This window comes from Medicago truncatula, chromosome 2, assembly GCF_003473485.1.
Source record: "Medicago truncatula cultivar Jemalong A17 chromosome 2, MtrunA17r5.0-ANR, whole genome shotgun sequence".
NCBI classification, from domain to species: Eukaryota; Viridiplantae; Streptophyta; class Magnoliopsida; order Fabales; family Fabaceae; genus Medicago; species Medicago truncatula.
The window spans coordinates 12,000,751-12,024,809 of record NC_053043.1 but is presented as its reverse complement, the minus strand read 5'-3'; the positions used below and the strand labels follow the sequence as shown (position 1 = coordinate 12,024,809).

The following is a 24,059-nucleotide window of genomic DNA, read 5'->3' as shown; positions in this document are numbered from 1 at the left end:
TTTGTTATGTATGGATTGTGTAGGACCGGGGTTTCAGTGGTTGCTCGAAAGAGGATCACAAAGGGTGAATATTGTGAAAGTTAAGATGGAGGCAGGGTCATTCCTATCATTTTATAGGACTTAGGCAGAGTTTGAGAAAAGGACCCATTAAATAATACTTCATAATTTTCACGTGATAAACGATGAATGAAACCCACATTAATTAAGGGGGTTAACTTCTCAACGTGAATGAATAATCTCCATTGGAATTCTCTCCATTTTTCTTGACTATTGCATCTCAACCATCAAATTCAATTTCCCTTTTTCTTTATAATTTTATCTCTCCTTTTATCCCTAATGTTTGATGGTTTAGATGCAACAATTGAGAAAAAAGGAAAGAATTCCAATGGAGGGAATCTATTCCCTTTCTCAACTATGTTGGCACCCCAGATTACCATGATAAAATGTTTTAAAATCTCAATTATGCTGACATCCCAAACCACCATGTGCTAAATGCACCTCATCCTCTGTATTTTTATTAAAAAGAATTTCTCTACCTCATCGTGGTCGGAACATTACATTATATTAAATTTTATAATTCCAACAATAATTGAGAAAGAGCATTCCCTATTTCAGTATTATAGCATGTTTGTATTATATGTCCGTATATAAAGACTTCAAAATTCTGAAACTATCCTACGTGGGACTTATAAATTTTGAAATATAAGAAAAAAACGCTAAAATCATAACACAAGGCTAATTTTTGGAATGATAGGTACTTTCTTCATCTTTCAAATTCACCGCATGTTTTTAATTATGTCTGACTGTCTGAGCTCCCTATTCTCACTACAATATTAATCTTATTTCTATTATTATCACTCTAATTGTCATATTCTTGCTCGATTGTATGATTGTAGGTGATCATTGACTTCTAATATTACCAGACATAAAGTCAATATTATTAGACATAATATCATAGGAAGATTGGAACACAAGCAAAGTTTCAGACACATGGAGGAAACCCGGTATAGGTATGCTAAAATGTAATACTGATGTGAAACTGTTCATTGATTAGAACTGCTTCGTGTATGGTTTACGTCTGAAGAACGATGGCGGTGAATTTCTCCAGGCGCGGTGTGCTCATTTCGCAGGGAAATCCATGAGCTGCTGAAGCCGAGGCTTGTGGCCAGCTCTGTTATGGCTGCATGAACAAAACTTTAATAATTCAGTAGTGCTATATGGTGCGAAGACTTCAGTAATTGAACAAGACTTCAGTAATTTTGTCATAATGAGCTTGGCATTGTAGTTTTGAACAATCTTAGGGTATAGAGTTGCTCATAATATAACAAGAGAATCTCGTTATGGTTCTAATCATAAGTCTTATCATTACATTTCATCCTATTGAGAATCTTATATTGAATGAAATGTAATAAGTTTTTCTCCAATCAAATAAAAACTTGTATTCTTGCTAAAAAAAACAATAATTAAGTGCTTAGCAAAACTTCATGAAACATATTAAGTCTAGTTTGATATATTTTCTAGAGAAAATACAACCTTTATAAAAGTTTTTTTTTTTGCTAAGCAAGGAGATTGGTGAGGCATCAAGGGGAAGAAACGATATCGCAACTAGGTTGGCACATTAGAGAACCCCTATCCTAGTCCGTCAATCTCAGAGAAAATTTTAGGCTAAAGTGCACTTTTCCACCCCTAACTTTCAAAAACTTGCAATTTTGGTCTCCTAAGTACAAAAATATAATTTTGCCCCCCTAAGAATTAGCTCTTTTGCAATTTTGATCATTTTTGCCAATTTTGACTCAGTCAATACTGAGTGGCATGCGACGCGTGTAATAAACTAATTAAAAAAAGAAAAAAAGCCATTTGTGTATTTATTGCTGAATTAAAAAAAAAAAAAAAGAAGAAACTAGAAGAGGCACAAGAAAAAAAACTTCATTAGATTCAACATCACATAACAACAAAACACAAAAATTACAATTGATTTTATTTTTTCTGCATCATCACCATCATCCTTTTGTTGAAGTAGAAACAAGATCATCCTTATCTCCTCTTTTTCTCTCTTCTTCTTCTTTCTCTTCTCTCGTCCATACAAGTTTGATTCAAAATATGGATTGAAGAATTTGTACGCGTGAACCTTCATCAAGAACTGAATCTTCATCAAAATCCATCATTCCGTATCTGGATTGGATCCGATTCAGATTCTTGTTGTTATAAATTTCTTGTTGTTCATAAGAATCTGGATTAGATCCGATTCCGAATCTGGATTGTTGTTTCAGTTTGATTCTTGCTGTTATAAATTTCTTGTTGTTCAAAAGAATTTGGATTAGATCTGATTCCGAATATGGATTGTTGTTTCATTTTGATTCTTGTTGTTATAAATTTCTAGTTGTTCATAAATCTAGATTAGATCCGATTTCGAATCTGGATTGTTGTTTCAGTTTGATTCTTTCAGTTTGATGAATATTTATATGGTAAAACCTCTCTCTCTTCTTTCCTTCTCAAACCCTAGTCATTACCTCTTTCTTCTTCTTCTTCTTCTTCTTCTTCTTCTTTTCAGAGGGGTGATTTAGGGTCAATTTTGACCCAAAAATCACCCCTCCGAATTGTTTTTCCTTTCTATCCTAATTGAATAAGTGATTTCACATATTTTTTGTTTTCTTTCGTTGATTTTTGTAATTTCTTCGTCTCTGAACGACTCTGTTTGTTTTGATTTCTCGTCTTTGTGCGGTGTGTTTTTGATTTCCCGTCTTAGTGCGTTGTTTATTTGATTAGGTTGAAAGATTAGTATTGAGCAAGTGCAGATCCGATCAGTGACAATGACCTTAGCGTCGTCAACGTTGCATATCCGAAGACATGAGTATTCTGGAGACTAGTCATATTAGTCATATTTGTAGGCATAAGTACTTTGCCGTTTTATGCTATTAACATGGATGTTGTGAGTTAGTTCACAGATTCATCCTTTTTGTTTTTAGCGAAATTGAATTTGTATTGTATCGATGTACTCTATCAATTTGGATAAATGAATATCATTTATTTTTGTCAAAAACAAAAAAAAAAATTATATAGTAAAAAATGGTTTCTTTTGACCAATTTACATGATAAAAGTTTCTATTTATGTATTGGCAAATTTGAAAGGTTTGCATCTTGAACTTTTTTAACCAAAGCAGGTTTAGGTCTTGTAAAGCGTAGATCGACCTATCATATTTTCATCCCTAGTAGTAGTAGTACCATAAAATGAGTATTTTTTATTTTTTTAGAAAGACAGCTTGTGAGACCTATGTGTTTAGACAATAAATTATTAAGAAATTTCTTATGTCAATTCATTGCTGAATATTTATATGGTAAAACTATTTTTTTGACGAAATTACTTTCTATTGATGTATTACCAAATTTGAAAGTAATATGAATAGTAGTCTTTTCTTTAAAAAAAAAAAACAATGAATAATAGTCTTTTAATATTGCCTCTTTTTTATCCCAATTTTATCTTTTTTTTTTCTTCCTAATTTAAACGAAATTTTTTACTAATTTATTTATTAAAAGCTATCATTGAAAAGTAATACATATATGAGTAGTCTCTATTAAAAATAGAATTAAAATTTGTTAGAAAATTCTGCTACTAAACTATATGAATATTTTATATAGTATAATTAAAAATAATTAATTCTTTTATCAATTGTTGAAAGCCTTAATGATTTGATGAGAGCTAATATTTTTTTTATAATTATATGCAAAGTCATAATAAATTTATTTAACTTATAATTTGTTCATGATGTGTCAACTTGGTGACAAGAACTTGACTTGGTAATCTCAGAAAAGAAGTTCAAACCCCATGTGTGACAATTGTAAAATAACTATTAATTAATATCATAGTTATTAATAATTTTTTTGTCAAGTATAATCAAAGAAAGAATCTCTTCTTCCTCTGTAAAGAATTCTTCCAATAATTCTTCTGAACCTGATCTTTTCAAAAAAGCGCGTACAGTACTTTTGTGTTTACAAGCCAAAGTTTTAATACAAGAAAGCCGAAGTATATATTTTATTCGATACAAACTTTTTTTTTTTGAGGATCCATTGTAATAATGAGAAAGATTTCTGCATATTCGCAAAAATCGGTCAATAATATCAAAATCGGATGAATCGGCCCAGACCGGCTTACTAATAGGATGCCCTAATACATTACAAAATTTCGCTTTAGCCAACGATCTAATCAGAGGAATAATTGGAACTATTATATCGAGTTTTTTGTTAAAAATTTCGATTAAAAATGTATTTTGCAGCATTTGACTCCGTACCACTGAACGATTTACCCGCACATTTAAAAAATAGCCTAAAAGCTGAAATGAATGTTCGGATAATTGGTTTATATTCATCGTTCTTGGTTGAGATCAAACATAAAAAAAACCTTGCCATAAATGAATAAAATAATGTTTCCATTTATTCATCAAATAATGTAGCTATAAATTCCCTTTTTTAGGTTAATAAGTGAAAAATCTTAGGTTTCAACCTTGTCCTTTGCACATATATGATTTAATGTCTTTATCAACTGAGCTATATTTACAACACAATAATTTATTCTTCTTCATTGTTATTTTAAATTTAACATATAATTAATTATATATTATCGTTCATATATTGGGTTGATGTTTTTCTTTTTCTTTGACAGAACAAGGATTAAAGTTTTAAATATAAAATAAAGTATGCATTTCGTGAAAAAATTGTTATTTTTTTATAAAAAAATTATTAGTAGTAGATATGATTATTTTTTTAAAGAGGTTGTAGATATGTTTAAAATGTCCATAATTAAATTATTTCCGTATAACATAGAACTCTAATTGAAAATATTGAACTTTAATATGTATTGTTAATATCTTAATATGTATTTTTTGAAGATAATCTCTTAATATTTATTGTTAAAAGAAAAACAGGGTTTGCCTCCCTTTATTGGTTACATAAATTGACTTCTGATATTCTTCTGATATTGGATTTAGTCAATCAAGATAACCCTCTAGAAGACTTGCTTGTTTTGGCTATAGTATGCATGGATGAAATCAGCGGCGTGGTCCATCCGAAAAAATTTAAAAATTAACGATTATAAGTCTATTTTGCGAGATTTTATACAATTTTGTGTCGGTTTTAGATTTTGGTTGATCCAAATTCTCGTAAAGTGGTGTAGTGGCCCACCCAAAAAATTTAAATAATTCAATTATAGGTCTATTTTGCGAGGTTTTATACAATTTTATGTCGGTTTTAGATTTCGGTTGATCCAAATTCCCGCAAAGTGGTGTATTGGCCCACCAGAAAAATTTAAATAATTCAATTATAGATCTATTTTGTGAGACTTTAAACAATTTTTTAACGATTAACTTTTTTTTTTTTAGCTCCGCCACCGGATGAAATTGAAACCCCCATTATTTCTTATAAGATGATGATATGACTTTTAATTTTAATGTACAACCAATAATAATTAAGTTTGCAGCCAAGCGTCATAGAACATATCTAGTCTAGAGTGAAAAATAATTTAGAGAAAATACAAGATATATAACAGAATAAAGAAACAAACTTTAGTAGTTAGAATTTAAATCTTAGACCCAAACAATAAGTAAATTTTATTTTATTCATTATCAAACCAAACAAACTAACATTACAAGTAACAACTAATTAACTAGTATTCAACACTCGGTTTTATTTTCCACACTCAAACTTATTACTAAATAACATGCAAACAATATTAACTTGAAATTAACAAAGTCACCATCTTTCTAATTCTTTCTATGAGGAAGAGTAGGGATGCTTTGTTCATTCCTAAAGAAATTGTCAGGATCAACTTTTGTCTTAATTTCCACCAATCTATCAAAATTATCCTTAAAATACTCAACTCCATAAACTCTTCCTTCAGCATAACTATTCTTACCATTATGATTAATTCCCAAATCAAGATCCTTATAATTAAAAAAAGCCTCTCTTGGATTCTTGGACACAAAAGGAGTCATATATCTGTGAAGTTTTCTAGTCAAACCTATGTAATGATCAGCAACATCTTTACCTGCTTTGTTCCAATTTGCTTGATATTGAACCTTCCATAAATTTCCAGCTCTATGAGGGAAAGGTGTATCTGTTGATGAAATCTCAGCCATTTTTCCACCATATGGATTGAAATATAATATTGCATCTTCCAACTCAATCATTTTCTTCCAAATCCCTTCCAAACCCTTACTCGAAATCGGTTCCTTTACATAATCCGATTTTCTTTTCAAATAATTCACTAATGATTGTGGTTTTCTATTAAGCAAAATCTCGACCGGTGTTGTAATATCGATATTAGTCCAAAACAAAACCGATTGAAGCCAACTTGTTTCAATGCAATCACTTTCCTTCAAACCTAATTGAGGAAATTTTTCATTCATTAGTGAAACAAGAGTTTTTGAATCACCAAGGAATAAAGATATAAAAGTAGCCCTAATAGTCTTTGCACCATTGTTTGTAGCATTTTGTGTAACATTTACAACATCAATAATAAGCCTAATGAATAGGTCATTATCAATAGTTGGTGCTACATGTTGCCAATTATAAACTATGTCACTTGCATTTTGGTCCAAAGTTTTTCTAATTTGAAAAACAGTTACTATTTTAGGAACTTTAACTAACTTGATTTTGTAAGAAAGAACAACACCAAAGCTAGCTCCACCACCACCTTTAATAGCCCAAAAAAGATCTTCTCCCATTGATTTTCTATCAAGCAATCTACCATTAACATCGATTATTTGTGCATCGATAATATTATCAACTGAAAGACCATATTTTCTCATCATGTTACCATATCCACCACCACTTAAATGTCCTCCAACACCAACGGTAGGACAAACGCCGGCCGGAAAACCATGAACTTTACTTTTTTCATTAATTCTATAGTAAAGTTCACCGAGTTGCGCCCCAGTTTGAACCCAAGCTGTTTCATTTTCTACATCAACTTGAATTGATCTTAGATTGAACATATCTAAGATAAAAAATGGAACTTCAGCTACATAGGAAACACCCTCATAGTCATGTCCACCACTTCTAATTTTCATTTGCAAGTTGTGTTGTTTAGCACAAATGATTGATGCTTGTATGTGGGAAACATGTAATGCTGTTATTATAAGGTAGGGTTTTCTTGTTGTTGATGTGTTGAAACGAAGGTTTCTTACGTAGTCATTTAACACTGAAGAGAATGATGAATTGTTTGGTGTGAAGATTGATGAAGTTATTGGGTGTGATGGTTGTGAATGGTTCACTAGGCAATGGATAAATGTGTTTTGATGTGAATTTGTTGCTGAAGCTAAGCATGAGAGGAAAAGTAACCCTAAAATGGGAGGGAACACTAATGAAAGTTTCATATTTGCTTATTTTTGTGAACGATGATAGTGTTATTGTAGGAATAAAGAGAAGATGATATATTTAATGAGTCTTTTGGGTATCATATATGTCGTGGTATTTATAAGGGACCCTAAGGCCTAAGATGATTAAACTTTTATAAAAAAATAAATGAGAATGTGGTTTAGGTTACCTCCCCAATTCGACCAATGCATGCATATCTTGGAAAATAATATAGATTACGTAAATCAATCATTCTTTGACTTTGCAAAAATATGATTTGTCAATATTGTTGCAATCTGCATATGACGATTTGCAAACATAATTATGATTTAACATATATTCTCTTTTCATTCCAGTCAAAAAGAAAACATAGATTATCTTTTTTCTAAATTATAAGTTACTTAGTTAAACATATTTAAGGATAGTTACTATTTAGATAATATATTTAACTGTTATTATATTTTTTTAAAAGGAACTGTAGTTTTTTTGACGAAAAAAAGAACTGTAGTTATAATATTATAGAGTATACTTTTACTAAAAATTTACTTTTGTATAATATTTTTAGACTTTCTTGAACAAGATAAAAAAAATTACGTATTCATTTAACTAATGAAATCTTAGAGTATGCATGAAATGGTGAAATAAAAAGTCTTCCAAATAAGGACAGAGATTATATTTGATTAGAACTGGATTTAACTCTAATCCTGTTATTTTTAGTTTGCTTAATTATCTTTAAATGCATTATTTAACCCTGACCTGCCACTGTGATTTGAAATTCAAATTGATTCTGCAAACGTGATTTGCAGTTAACTGATTTTAGCATTATCAGGAACACAATAAAAAATGTGATTTATAATTGATCTTTTATGTTTCAAAAATTCTAAAACAAAAAATTAGGTAATCGTCTGTCACCTATGTTACCTACCCGCCACTTCAATTCACTCTCACTAATATTTCCCCCTTCAAAATCTCCGATGCAAATTAGGTTTTATTTCTTATGCATGATAACTCACTCAATTAACTGATTTGCTCCTTCTCTCAGTACTAACTACCATCACCACTATATCTAATAGTAATATTGGACAGAAGGTTTTTATTTCTAAGGTTATCATTGATTCCATCCAATAAAAGAAAACCCTTTAAGTTTCAACGTCGACAATTTTTATTGGTTGTTTCATTTGCTATACCTATGACTATCAACAAAAGTCAAAATCAATCACTAAAACATGTTGGAGTATATCTTCCTCAATCATTTTTTTCTTATGGTCAATAATTATACTTCATCTGTTTCAAAATACATGTCGCAGTCAACCACTGCAAACATGCCAATACACAACTTTGACCATTAATATCTTTAATTTGATATTTTGAAAATGTTAAACGAAACAAATCAAACAACATCTTAAATGCTAACATTTGTATTTATATATTAGTTAAAAAATATGGTCAAAGTAAGTTATATGAATAATGCATATTGTAAAATTGCGACATGTATTTTGAAACTGAGATTTTTTTTTTTTTTTTTTTGTGGTGGCCGGGTTTTGTATCCCGGATCTTGCATATATTATGCATTGTCCCTACCAATTAAACTAAGCTCACGAGGACAAATAGAGAGATTATGTCAAGAGTTACTTTAATTAAACACATGAAGATATTGATTTTTTTCTAAGGAACTTAAAAGACATTGATAACAGGCGATGAATGTGAAGATATAAATTAAACCGAAAATTTAGTTTACAAAAAAAAAAATCAAAATGTTCAATAGTTAATTTTATACTTATTTCTCAAAATAAATGTAACTTGATTTATGATACCAAAAAAATGATTCTAATTTGTTTTCTTCAATAATATCAATGTAGCATTTATTTAGATTTTTTTTTTTGACAAAAATAAATGATATTCATTCATTCAAATTGATAAAGTACATCGATATAATGCAAATTCGCTAAAAATAAAAAGAATGAATCTGCGAACAAACTCACAACATCCATGTTAATAGCATAAAACGGCAAAGTACAAAAGCCTACACATATGACTATATTCAAGTTTCCGGATCTACAATGTGGACGACATCAATGTCATTGATTGGATCTGCACTAACCGAACAAATATCTAAACGAAACAAAAAAGACAAACAACTCCTTACGAAGACAACGAACAAACCAACGTCACACTAAGACGATGAAATCACAAAATAAAAAATGAAATACTTGTGAAAAACATTTATTTCAATACAAGGGAAAAAGAAAAACGAGTTAGAGACATGATTTAGGATCAAATCTCTTTGGTAAATAAACGGGGAGAAACTAAAGTTTTTATGACGACTCAAATTTTAATGACTTTGATCACGTAGCAATTTTTCGTAACATTCATTTAGTTGTTAAATAAGGTGACAAGAAATAATATAGTCAATTTCATACTATATGTATGAAACTCTACAAAACTCGTGCATCAAACATAAGAAAAAAAGAAGGAAAAAAAACACACTTTACACATGTGTGCGTTTGGTCATACTCCAATTCATGTCAAATTAAGCATTCATACATGGATCTTTGTCACATATTGTTGTTAGTTATAGTCTAGGGGGAATGCTGTACCAAAAGTCATGAGGGAGAAAAATATATATGAAAGAATTGTTATATGATCACTTATGAGTGAAACTTATAGTTACCAATTATTTATATTTGTGTCACTTCATGTTGCAAGTATTAAAATACTGCGTGGAATTCACTAATCACAGAGAAAAATATGTTGTTTTAGAGTAACAAATTAAAATAATCATAGCGATAGGGTTTCGATCATTATCTAATTGTTTATTGTTAATTTAATTTGTCGGTTGTACAAATCTGAGTTGGTTAACAAGTTAACTTATAATTATTTTATATTATTTTATTCAAATGAGCTGGTGGGAATGAAATTTTTTAAAATAATTGTTCAATTTTCGTGGTCAAGTCACTCGTCTGAGATATTATCCAATTATTGTCCACGTCAACTTTGAAAATAACTGAGTTTTAATTATATGCTGATGGAAAATCTTTGAATGAGGAGACTTATTGTATATATTAGAATTAGAATTGGTCACATATTTTCTGCTTAAGGGCCTCTGTGGTTGAGGTTGTGAATTGTGATATATATGCCGTTTTAAGAAAACTTGAATTATTGAATTTAATTAGTATATTGTAATCGTTTGGAATTGGCTTTCTATGTGTTTGACATTTGTAATTTTTTGGAGTAATTAATATTTTAAGTTAGTTATGCACATACTTGCACGTTAAGCCTGTCTTTTGAATCTCTTCTGATTTAGCTCATCATAATTGAGACATCTAAAAAAAATTGACTAATAAGTAGTAAGGATAAACTTAAGGCTTCTCAAATAATGACACACTAAAGCAATTTTTTTTTTTTTTTTTTTTGAGCAATAAAGCAATTTTTTATTAGAAGTGAAAGAAAATATGAAACAGAAAAAATGCAAACGTCTAAGGATAAAATCGTGACTAATGAATCATTGGTAATGGTTTAGAATACTTAAACAAAATTGCAGGCAATGACTCAAACTTTCTAAGAGAAATTCTATTGAGAAATCAAAAATTGATATTATAAAAATGTTAATAAGGTCAGTTGACCTTATTAATTCTAATGTAAATCAGATTGTAGATTGTAGTGAGGATCCTTATTAATTCCTCTTTTCATAGACATCTTACACCATAAAATTAAAACAAATAATTGGGTTTAGTTCCATCAATAATATTGTCAGGCTAACAACATGTCTGTTTCTGCGATTTTTGTGGCTTAAAGCGAATTTATAATTTAGGTTCTAACTAATAATAAGTATATAAATTTTAAATTTCTAAAGTGTGAAAATAATTTACTTGAAGATGATAGGGTTTATTACCTTAAAAATAAACTAATAAAAACATCAGACTTCATAGAATAAAACGTTGATTTTTTTATCTAATATTTAATAATTATGCAAAACAATTCCTATACGCAATTTTAGATGCATAATCACGGATAATTGTGTCTACATTAATATGATCTATCATAGTTAAGAGAATTCGATAAGAAATTGAAACATTTGGATAACAATCTACAACTTTGACAAATTCAAGAATTTTAAATGTTGACGTCAACACATTCTACAAAATCATTTGCAACACTTTCAATTTAAAAAATAAAATAAAATCATTTGCATCAACATTTGACAAATCTTTGTGAGAAAATGCAGTCCTAAATTTGTGCAAGGTTTTTTTAATTCATCATCCAATAATTTCAACATTTTTAATAGACCCCTATTATTTTTTATTTTTTTATTTTAGGATTCAAATTTAAAACTTATTTTTCAGATCCAAGACGGTCGCCCTCTTCCCTCTACCTCAAATATATGCGCTTCCTATTTACCAATCCTTTAGTGACTGGGAGGTGTTGGAGGATCTTAGTTCCTGATTGGGTTGAAAGGGGCGATGCAAAACTAACAAAGCACAAAAACAGGTTAGTTATTTATTTTACAATAATGATAAATGTTGACAACTTTTTCCTCTTACCCCATTATACGCAGCAAGTGAAAGAGTGTTAGGTGGGGTGGTGAGGGTCACCTTATCACGTTTTACATTTACGTGTGGTGGTAGAAAAAATGTGTGCCACTTATAGTGGTCACCGCATCACCACTCTTTATTTTATTCAATTATTAACATGAAATTGTGTATGTTAGTCTCTGATTAATGTGATATATATATATATATATATATATATATATATATATATATATATATATTGACTCCAAGAGTAATTTAAAAGAGTTACTCCAAATCTACACCATTAATATTGTTTTACTCTAATGGCCCAAAATAAAATTAATTACACTAATGTGAGCTATATTGTAGGCTAAATCAATTCTAAAAAGTGTTTAGCCATAGCGTTTAGCCCAAAATAAAATAAAATTAATTACACTAATATATTGTAGACAGAGAGTTAACAGAATGTAACAGAGAGAGGTATATGATGGTTTTGAAAATAAAGGGGAGGTTTGTTGCATTTAGCCATAACTTGAGGGAGGTTGTTATAATTTGCCCTTATATCAATTAAGTCATTATTTCAATCATAAAGAAAAGTGAGATCATTAACATTTACTTAAGGACAAAATATATTGTCGTTGGATTTTTAAGTACTTATATGTCGTTTTGAAAGAAATAAAATAGGATAGAGGAAGTATTAAAGAAAGAGTCATACTAACAAAAGTTGTTCCTACGAAGGCATTAAAACCAGCTAAAGTGTAACAAATAATAATCTTTCGGGGGAGATAGTGTAATTTTACTATCGAATATGATATATTTGTAAATATAACAGTCGTACCTTCACAGGATCCCTTAAACACAACTTTCCAATCTTGCGAACCTGAAATAACAAGAGTGCAATTTTCTCTATAAGCAATGCATAGAAAATGTATTATTATAACACAATATAAGATATTTGGAATAATTTGTAAGGAAAAAATTTTCAATTGAACAGTAAGATATAATATCTGGCTACTGCTAAGGGGAAAAAAATGGCTAACAATAAATAATATATGAAGTTCACTTTTATTAACAAACCTACATATATACCTTGTCTGTCCCTGTAGCTGAAAAAAGAAATGTTTTCCGCTTACTAGGAATGAATCCTCATTAAATTCTTTCTCAAAGTCTTCATTCAATAACCTGTCTGCCTCATCTAAGACCTGCTCAAAATGTAGAGCAATCAAACAAGTTACAACTAAACATAAGATATATGGAAAGTAGAAGACTAGAATATGAAATGGTCGAAAAAGTATATTTGTGAAGTCGCAAACATGTCCAAGTATCTGTCAAAACAAAACACAAAACACTCCTACATCTACAGACATGTTGCAAATCAGCTGCTAACTTTCTTTGAAAGTGTTGTCAATTGACATTGTGGATTGCGGAAAATAGCAGTTTGTTCAAATTCCACTAAGCAATAGCACTATAACTCCTCTATTTAACAATGTTGCTTTAAACATAATGTTATGGAAAACCTTTTGGTTGTTCATAAATGAAAGAGATAATATTCTAAAAGAGAGAATAAGCTATAACTAAGACTAATCTAACAAACTAAATTCATAATCATGTATGATAAAACAAGACCAATGCAGAAACATGCATGTTTCAACTTGTTAGGAACTCAAGAATTGGATTTCAAATGAATTCCTTAAAATTGGATAGAATTGATAAATCAAATGAATAACTCCTTGAATATCTTTCTAGTATTATCACTCAAGGTTATGCCAAGGGAGCACTCTTCCCTCACTAAAGCATTCTCTAGTTTATAATTTCATAAAATGATTTCCTCCCCTCAGACCAGTCGATCCTATTGATAATCCATATGACTAACTGAACTATAAACAGAAAGGCTAAGAAATTAAAACAGAAATGCTAACAAACTTAACAGCTAAACTAAATCCTAATTAACTTCTTAGCTCCAATCCTAGAAAACTCCCTCCATTCCAAGTCCTAATGATAACCGACAAAAATGTAGGTTATTACCTTCAATTTTACCTCTAAATCAAGTTTCTTTTGAGTGATTGCATAACATATTTCTCCTTATTTTGTGTTTTTAATTGTTTTACTATGCTGATCTCCTCTGCAATTTATTGCATGATTTTTGAACATTTGACTTGCTCCGAGTATGTTTGGTTATGTAGGAATGGAGATGGATAAAAGGTAGGTCACCAGAAAGCTTCCAAGTGGACGGATACATCTTTTGTTGAAGTTTGCTGATGGATTCTTGCTAGGCCAGCAGGCGCTAGGCGCCAGAACCATGCTTCAGAGGCGCCAGACACCAAAAGAAGGGCGCTAGGCGCTATCAGACCACTTCAGAGGCGCCAGCTCTCTGGAAGTGGGCTGCAGCAGCGCAGCGCTGCGATTGTTCGTGTTTATCAACTGTGCACCGGCGCTAGCAGATTACTTCAGAATCGCCAGCTCCCTGGAAGTTGGCGCTAGGCGCCCATGCAGCAGCGCAGCGCTGCGATTGTTCGTGTTTCTCAAGCTGTGCACCGGCGCTAGGCGCCCTAGTCAGGTCAAAGCGCCCCGTGTTGGGCCTGTTATGCTATAAATACGTTTTTATCAAATTGGAACGGGGCTTTTGAATTAATTTTGAGTGGAGAAACCTGTGACCTAGCAGACAAAACACAAAGGAGGCGGCTTTCAACACCATTGAAGGAGATTTATCAAGAATCGTTCATGCATTGTTCTTGTAATTCTTCTTTAATCTCTTTCTCTTGTTTATTTGCTATGAATAACTAAACCCTCCGTTGTTGGGGATGAGTAGACCTAGATGAATACATTTGTCATGTGATTGGATTATGATTATTGAAGAAACTCATTGAATTGTTTTTCTTATCTCCATGCTTAATGCTTTTATTGATTGATCACATTTAAATTGATTTACGGTTTATATTGTGAAACTGAAGTTGAATTTATAAACGCTTTGATATAAGAAATTCTTGCCTTTGTAATCTAGGAATAGATGCAAACCCTTGAAACCACTTGAGAATTCTTGTTCATTCATGCTTAATTCTAATCTTAAATTCACTAAGGAATTAGGAGTTGTTTTAGAATTAATGGTTTTGTCACTAAGGAATTAGGGCAAGAATAAATTAGAGAATTCGGTAATAATTCGATAAGTTGATTCAATAGTTATATTCAAGTTACTAACTTAAGATAGTCATCTAGCGAACCTCATCCTCAACAATTTTCTTATTATAAAGTTCAAACAAATTTTCTTCTGTTTAATTTACATTATTGCTATCAAACAAATCTCGTACCTTTTTGTTCAATTAAGTAACAAGTATTATTCGACAGTATAACGCGATCCTTGAGTTCGACACTCGGTCTTACCGTTTTAAATTTACTACTTGAACGATTTCGTACACTTGCGAAAATCGCTATCACCTAACACAATTGCAAAAATAGGTATCAATTAATAAACCATGTTCAAGTTCTCAAATCAATTCCTCCATTCAACTACATGAACAATGACTTCTCCTTCACAGTTCTAAATATATTGAATTAATAAAAAATATTCAAGGAGACAAAATAGGTAGGTGCTTGAACTTCCCAAGACACATAGTGAATTGACTGGGAAGATTATGTGGAAATTGATCTAAATATTCTAAAACTATATTGCGTTTTTTGGAAGAGAGAGTAGGGGGAAATAGAGTGATTAGATAAATTAAGAACAGCAATTTAAGGTCATCCTGCAGTTTGGTTCAGTTAAAAGAAAAGAAACACATGTTGTTCTTTTAAAGCATTGTACAGGACAGACAATATCAGTATATACGGACATTAAATTTGGTTCACACTGCACATGTACTCTTTCACTACTCAACCATTGGATGTCAAAAATAAAACTCGAGTCGAGCTTGAATCAAACAACATAGAAATCATACCAAGTATTTTAATCTACCAAGAGAAAATCCTTCGGTGTGTTTTAGGTGATCCAAGAGTCGTCCAGGCGTCCCAACCTTCAAGGGTAAAAATCAACGTAAGTAAATAAAAAACAAAATACAGGACTGATGAAATTAGAAGACGAGAAACAATACTAAATCAAATATAATCTCAATCATGTACATGCAGAACCTGCATATAGTTCGGCTATCTCTTATCAATTGTATCAACCATTTTTTGCATCAATAACACACTTACAATAATATGAGGTCGCTTTGCAATGTTGATGTATTGTTGTACCATGCTAGTCCCTCCAACAAGCTATAGAAAAAGGCAATGATACCAATCAAAATCGATTGTTTAGTATGCATGTGAATAACCACTATGTGATAGGACAAACAAACAAACTTAAGCTATGTAATGAATAGGAAGACATCAAATTCATGCATAACAAATTATTTCAGAAAAATGTATTAGAACTCACCACAACACACTTGACACCATTTTCAGAACCTAGAGCTTCAAACTGTTCAGCAATTTGAATGGCAAGCTCCCTAGTTTAAGAAGAAAGTGAGAACAGAAGGAAATATACTACTTAAATATCAGTGAATTTATTTATATAAATATTATATATATCCATGATCAGGTATCTATATACCAAACCTTGTGGGGGACATTACACAAGCAAAGAAATTGTTTAGGTGTGTGGTTGCAGTGCTAGGGCGTGCATGGTTGCAGTGCTAGGGCGTGCAATATAGGCAGAACAAAAGCTCCAGTCTTACCAGAACTCGTATTGGAAATTCCGATCACATCTTTTCCTAAGAAACACAAATTATAAAGAGTAATTCAGTAAGCATTGAAAATATAAAAAAAACTATCATATTGATGTGTAAAATTTATGTTTCAAAGTCGGATCATTATTTGGGTTGTATAGCAATTAGCACGAATTATAACTCTGCAATCATTCTTCTTGTTCGATTCTATTAGTATTTTATAAAAGAAAAAATTTATCCAATTTCATTTCAGCTGGCGAATATTGGCTTTGGCAGACAAACTAATAGGCTCGCTCACTCTCTTGCTCAAGCGGCCGTATTGCATAAATGAAATAAGCATTTTGGCCCCTAAATGGGTGAGGTTTTATCATTGTAGTCGCATACAAATTACATAAACATCCTTCAGTTTATCTCTCTATTTGCAATATTAGGACCAAACTTTAACTAAAATGAGCCAAGTTTCCAAAAAAAAAAAACCTATGATGATGCATTTGAGTACCAAACTAACGAAAAATAAAAGCACTCGAGGACAAAAATCTATGAAGCACGAACACCGGACACCGACACATCAACAAGAATAATAATTCGAGAAGACATGATTCATTATAATCATACTTGTTGGTGTCAGAAAGTGGTACGTGTCCAACATCATGACATGCCTAATTCGACGAGTGTTCATGCTTCGTAAACTAAAATGACTAACGAAAGACACAAAGTATGTTTTTATAATTCTCATACATTCGGGAACTATAGTGATCGTTCTACACATTTAAGACCAAAATGATTGTTTAATAAAAAGAAATGAAGCAAAGATCACATCTAACCTTGTAGTGCAAGTGGAATAACTTCTGTTTGAATTTCTTTTGGATTCTTCCAACCAATTTTTTCACAAGCTTCAACTAATTGCTCAGATAAACCCAGATCCTTAAATGATTTCATTTCTTTATTCTCTTCTTCCATATTCTCAGTTACTAACCTATGAATAAAATTTGATCACAAAGTTATATAAGGTAAAAGGTAAAAAAAACCACCTAAAGCAATTGATCATAGGTCAAAAAAGTAGAAAGAAGGAGAATGCTCACTGTTTCAGGCGGCCGGTGAACAACTCCGGCGACGTTTTTCGGGCAGCTGTGTTCAGGATGACAAGCCGCAAAACTTGGACCTCACGGCACTAAATATTGAAATGAAGAGGATTCTGCCGGTAATGGAACAGGTTTTCTTTTTGGGTTTTCTCTTTTTGTAAAAAACATTTTAGGGCTTAATTTTTTTTTGGGCTTAAATGCACTTTTGTCCCCATCTTTCAAAAACTAGCGATTTTGGCCCCCTCAATTTTGAAAATTGCACTTTTAACCCTACATCTTTCGGTCCATTTGCAAAACTGTGGTCCTCCCTGATTTTGATTGGGTCAAAGTTGATGATTGTGGTGCATTTTTAAAAAATAAAAATAAATAGCACACACGGGTTAAGGCGGATTGGATGTTTGAGCCCGAACCCGCCCGTTTGTCCAGCCCTAAAACACCAAGCCCAATTTTCTCCATTGTTTCTCAACTGGCATAAAAAAAACCTGCAAAGTAATATATAAAACCACAAGCTTCTTATCTCTTCTTCCGCAATATATTTTGTTTGTTTTATTTATCTTAAAAAATTAAATAATCACAATCAAGCATTAAGTCATCAAAAACTCACACCAACAACCACTGTCTTGCTTCTTGAAGTCTGGTTACGCCCGATGATGAAAGGACTCGGAGTCCGTTATGGTGAAGGATCGTCACTCATCAGCGGAGAAGCAATCTTAAAAGTCGATGAATGTTGTTTATGGCGGAAGGAGAGAGAAAGAAACTAAGAGCATCCACAATGGAGACACTCATTTTTAATTACTTAAATGGGTCTCACGTGTACACATTACTCATTTATAATTTTTTAATAGTAGTACCTAAAAAGCACTCAATTCCTCCAACCCAAATCTCACACAAATTTCTTAAATGGGACCTACTAATCAACTACCAATAACTTTATATCATTAGATTCTAATTTTTTAATATTAAAAGTGTGTGAGTCCCGCTTAAGATTGGGGGTCTTAAGTAAGACCCCGGGTCTTATAAGACCCTAAAAAAGTTTCTCCCCAATGGAGGTACCTAATAGGTATCGGGTCTTAAATGTTTAAGACCCTCCCATTGGAGATGGTCTAAGGAAGACGATGGGTTCTGACTTTTTCCTAACTTTTTGTTTTTCATATTTTAAAATAAAATAAATTGAGTTAACATGTTTATATTGGTTGTGCCCAAATCTGAGGTGTTGGACATGTGACCAAGTCAGAGTTTCTCGTCTAAATATTTGAGTGATGGATTAAAATTGAGTTATTTTAAAATGGAGAGACTAATTCCATTAATGAGATAAAATAGAAATAGTGAGATTAAAACTATAATTAAACTTGTATTGAATTACAATATATCCCATCACATCCCTCCTTTTCCCTTCCATCCGCTCCCTTGAACCAAACAAACCCACAATGAATACAATGATTTTTATTATTTACTATCAATATTACTTAATAGGAGGGAAGCGGGTAACAAGCTGCGACGCTAGATCTTTTTGGATGGCGAAACTAATCCTAGTAAACACAACATTCATGGACCTAGAAGATATAAAATTGATAACCCTTTGAACTCTATGTAGAAGGTCAACAGTCTATGATACCAGAAAATTGAAAGTATAAAAAACAAACGGTATAAAAATATGTTGATTGTCAGAACACGTTTTCTAATGTTTCGTATAAGTGACGAAGTAATTATTGTAAAATTTATATTACTTTATTCATATTGTAATAACTATCAACAAATAAATAATTATACGAAATCTGATATAAAAAAAATAATAATTATACGAAATATTTTAACACATGCTTATAATGTGCTATTACTTTTTAGGGAAATGTTAATATGTTGTTATCATGAAAATTGAAAAGTGCTAAGTATTCGTTCTTTTAATGACTTGTTCTCACTCATCTGTCAATCATTTTTTAAGACTCAAAACCTAACTAAATAATTGTGGTATAAAATATTGTTGCATTATTAAATAAGATTCGATGTTGCTGTCATACTGCAATTGCAGCCAAAAGTCACATGGGTTGGGGTGGCAAGTACATTAATTTAGTACCACATTGTTTTGCTTTCTTTGCTACACTCACATGTTCAATGTAATATATCTCCATCCATGTAATTTTCTCCACCAGATCCTGAATACATGGTGTGGCATAAACTTGCAATTTTCTCCACCAAATATATGTACGAATTCTGTTAAAAAAATCAATTAAGGTATGTGTTAGCAAATAAATTTAAATTTCTAGGTGGGGGGGGGGGCAGAAAGAATATTTATTTATTTCTTTTATAAATTAAGCAAGCTATAAAATATATTTTTTATATAAATGTGTTGAATTGTTATATGATAATAAATCATGGTATTTTGTTTTTTAAAATTATAAAATATATATTAAAATACAAACATAGCCCTCCAAAACTCAAATCTCTCCTCAAATAGACTCTTAGAATGAAAAGAAAAAAATATTTAAATGTGTAACCAAACATGCTGCTATGAATCATATAAATGAATTAGAGCCATTTCTCTTTCCTAATAATAGAGAGACTCGTGAAGATGTGAAGTATCTCATTAAAGAATTGAGACATCCAAAACGATATCCTAGATAGAGGTGTGGTTGCCCATTTGATATGTACATGTTAGTGTTATCCTTCCTTGCAACTCTTGAGCATAGTATTGTAGAATGGTACATGATTCGGGGTTTAGTTACAAATTATTTCAAGTAGTCTAATGGTTAGTATTTATCTTTTTTAAGGTGAATAAGTGATGTTTTTGGGATTCAAACCCTGGCCCTGCATATAACAATGTATGTCCCTCCCAGCTGAGTTAAACTTACGGGCACAAATTATTATAGTATAATTTGAAATAGATATAGGCAAATGTCTAGTGTACATCTCATATATTGTATACACCTTAAAAAAATAGAGAAAATAAAGTAGGTTTAAATGCATTTTTGGTCTTCTATGTTTGCCGTCGTAGCAATTCTGACCCCCTAACAAAAACAATGCAATTTTGGCCCCCAAGTTTTCCTAACTATGCTGAGAAGCCGCCACGTGTCCCAAAAAAGTGATCAAAATCGCAACTTTTTTGTAAAGATAAGGGGGCAAAAGAGCATATTTTCCTAAACATGGCAAAATTAGGGGGTCAAAATTGCATTTTTTTTATTAGGGAGTCAAAACTGCTACAATGGCAAACAAAGGGGGACAAAAGTACATTTAAGCCAATAAAATAATATGATAGATTTTTTTGTGACAAAATAATATTATAGATTTGAATATGATAACTTAGTGATGTGATAGAAAGAGAGAAATATAAATAAATGAGTGAATGTAAAATTGGAATATCTATGTATCATTGTTTAATGTCCAACTTTTTCCCTTAAAAAAAATATAAATTGTTGAAATTCCATTAAAAAAAATGAATTGTTGAATTGCTTTTATGGATAATTCATAGATGTAAAAAAAAAAAAAAAAATTTTAACAATAAATTTTTGATAATTTTTGTAATAACTTTCTCTTTTATAATTACATTATATCTTTACTTTCTCTGCATACTGTTTTGGTTATTTTAGTTGTTTTAAAAATTATTATGTAAATTGACATTCAAATAGCACACACTAAAAAAATGACTGACAAGGATAAGAGATAAAGAGATGAGGACTGAACCACGTGAATCCTTGTACATGACATTATTTTTTTTCGGTCTAGAATATTCCATCTAAGATCCATGGATGTGTTTCTTAATCGTTTTCCATTTGTGGGGTTTGCCAACAAAATGACACTGCTTAATCATCAACTTTATTTTGTCAAATAAAAATATCAACATTTTTTTATAAAAGAAAATCAATATAATATATATATATATATATATATATATATATATATATATCATTTATACAAAAGATTCTATAACAGGGCCAATTAACAATTGGCATATTATTTGCACAAATACTTAACTCCACAATCTTTCTATCGAGGTTTAAATCTCAAACCTTACATATATATGCGTTGTCCACACCAATTAAGCTCACGAGAACAGTTAACTACCCAATCTAAAAGACAACAATTGTCTATTGTCTCTTGATATAAGTTTTTTCCTCCAACACAAACGTAAACACTACTACAGTATAATTCATCATAATAACCATTACAATAACAAGGTCTCTTGAGTTTACTGTTTTTTTGTACCACGACCTTGTGACGATTTCCAAATCCAATTAACTGCTAAACAAAAAATTATAGAAATCAAAGATTTCTCAATCACTATAATTCTAACTCTATCCACATAACCAAGCACAGGAATGCTTTGTTCATTCCTAAAGAAATTACTAGGATCAACCTTAGTCTTAATTTCCACTAACCTATGAAAATTATCCTTAAAGTATTGAATTCCATAAACACTACCTTGTGAGTAGCTACTAAAAAAACCATGATGATTAATACCTAAATCTAAGTCCTTGTAATTAAGATAAGCTTGTCTTGGATTCTTGGACACAAAAGGAGTCATATACTTATAAAGTTCTCTAGTGACATTTATATGATAAAATGTTACCTCTTCCCCTTCCTCATTCCAATTTGCTTGATATTGAATCTTCCATAAATTTCCAGCTCTATGAGGTAAAGGAGTTTCTGTTGGTGAAATCTCATCCATTTTTCCACCATAAGGATTGAAAAACATTACACCTTTTTCCAACTCGATCATCTTTTTCCAAATTCCTTCCAAACCCTCTTTAGAAATTGGTTCCTTTACATAATCAGATTTTCTCTTCAAGTATCTAAGCAATTGAGGTTGTCTTTCAAGCAAAATCTTGAACGGAGTATCAATCTTTATGTTGTCCCATAAAAACACTGATTGAAGCCAACTTGTTTCAATGCAATCTTGTTCCCTTAAACCCAATTGAGGAAAAGTTTCATTCATTAGTGAAACAAGAGTTTTTGAATCACCAAGGAATAAAGATATAAAAGTAGCCCTAATAGTTTTTGCACCATTTTTTGCATCTTTTACAACCTCCAATATAAGCCTAATGAAAAGATCATTGCTTGTAGTTGGTGCTACATGTTGCCAATTATAAACTATGTCACTTGCATTTTGTTCCAAAGTTCTTTGAACTTCAAAAACAGTTACTATCTTAGGAACTTTAACTAACTTGATTTTGTAAGAAAGAACAACACCAAAGTTAGCTCCACCACCACCTCTTATAGCCCAAAAAAGATCTTCTCCCATTGATTTTCTATCAAGCAATCTACCTTTAGAGTCGATTATTTCAGCGTCCAAAACATTATCGGTTGAAGTACCATATTTTCTCATCAAGTTACCATAACCAGCACCACTAACATGTCCTCCAACACCAACAGTCGGACAAACGCCGGCCGCAAAAGCATGAGTTTTACTTTTCTCAGCAATTCTATAGTAAACTTCACCAAGTGTTGCACCACTTTGAATCCAAGCTGTTTCAGTGTTTATGTCAATTTCAATTGATCTAAGATTGAACATGTCTAAGATGAAAAATGGTACATTTGAGACATAAGAAACACCTTCATAGTCATGTCCTCCACTTCTAATTTTCATTTGAAAATTGTGTTTTTGACCACAAATGATTGATGCTTGTATGTGTGAAACATGTAATGGTGTGATTATGAGAAATGGTTTAGGTGTTTTTGTTGTGTTGAAACGAAGGTTTCTTATGTAGGCTTGTAAGATTGAAGGAAATGAAGGACTATTTTGAGTGAAAATTGATTCAATTATTGGATTTGATGGTTCTGAATTGTTTACAAGACATTGAATAAAGATGTTTTGAGGTGAATTTGTAGCAAAACCAAAGGGAAAAAGAGAAAGCAACACAACAATAGGAAGCAACATTTTGTTGCTGTTGCACAATGTGAGAAATTAGGCACAGAAGAAAAATACAAGTGAACTATAAGTGACCAATTATGTTGTGAGAATCAATTTTATAATGATTTTCTCAACAACATCATGCTGTGGACCTTAAAAATTGTCTTGTTCCAGATTCATATACGTGGACTATTTTTAATTCCACTTATCTAGATGGCTCGTATAAGAATATGAACCACTAATAAAGCTTGCTTATAAAATAATTTGGTACTCTTATCTTTGTAATAAAAGCAAAAATAACATCAAATGTAACAAATAAGTACGGTTCAGTCATTGATGATAAAGTTTTTGATATAAATTCCACCACACAAGTTGCTAGTGTACTAGAATGACATTGGCATTATTATTTTTTATTTTTTTGAAGGAACATTGGCATTATTATATGAGTAATTACTTTCTACCAATCTGCATTAACTTCCCTTGCCAATATCTTTGATTTCATGAAAGGGACATTAAATCAATAAAGATATGCACAACAATATTGAGAAAATAAGCAACATGACAAACCCTTTAT

General features: G+C 31.2%; 2 protein-coding genes across 3 annotated transcripts; both read right to left on the bottom strand.

Annotated features, from left to right (window-relative positions):
- Nucleotides 1-5,576: 5,576 nt before the first annotated feature.
- On the bottom strand, nucleotides 5,577-7,443 carry LOC25486318 (berberine bridge enzyme-like 8). The gene has a single exon (XM_013607588.3). It carries the CDS (start codon nucleotides 7,365-7,367, stop codon nucleotides 5,754-5,756), a length of 1,614 nt encoding a protein of 537 aa, XP_013463042.1. The 5' UTR covers nucleotides 7,368-7,443; the 3' UTR covers nucleotides 5,577-5,753.
- A 12,229-nt stretch (nucleotides 7,444-19,672) lies between these two features.
- LOC25486316 (berberine bridge enzyme-like 8) lies at nucleotides 19,673-23,582 on the bottom strand. 2 transcript variants are annotated; one of them, XM_024775866.2, is made up of 2 exons: nucleotides 22,205-23,582; nucleotides 19,673-19,851 (listed from the first exon to the last, which is right to left on the bottom strand). In XM_024775866.2, exons 1-2 carry the CDS (start codon nucleotides 23,510-23,512, stop codon nucleotides 19,750-19,752), a joined length of 1,410 nt encoding a protein of 469 aa, XP_024631634.1. In that variant the 5' UTR covers nucleotides 23,513-23,582; the 3' UTR covers nucleotides 19,673-19,749. The 2 variants fall into 2 exon arrangements, with proteins under 2 accessions (XP_024631634.1, XP_013463040.1); XM_013607586.3 differs by lacking the exon at nucleotides 19,673-19,851 and having other exon boundaries at nucleotides 21,557-23,581.
- Between the last annotated feature and the right edge of the window lie 477 nt (nucleotides 23,583-24,059).

Bases quoted from the DNA above. Each gene is read 5' to 3' on its own strand.
- LOC25486318 (XM_013607588.3), bottom strand. From the start codon at position 7,367: ATGAAACTTTCATTAGTGTTCCCTCCCATTTTAGGGTTACTTTTCCTC.
- LOC25486316 (XM_013607586.3), bottom strand. From the start codon at position 23,512: ATGTTGCTTCCTATTGTTGTGTTGCTTTCTCTTTTTCCCTTTGGTTTT.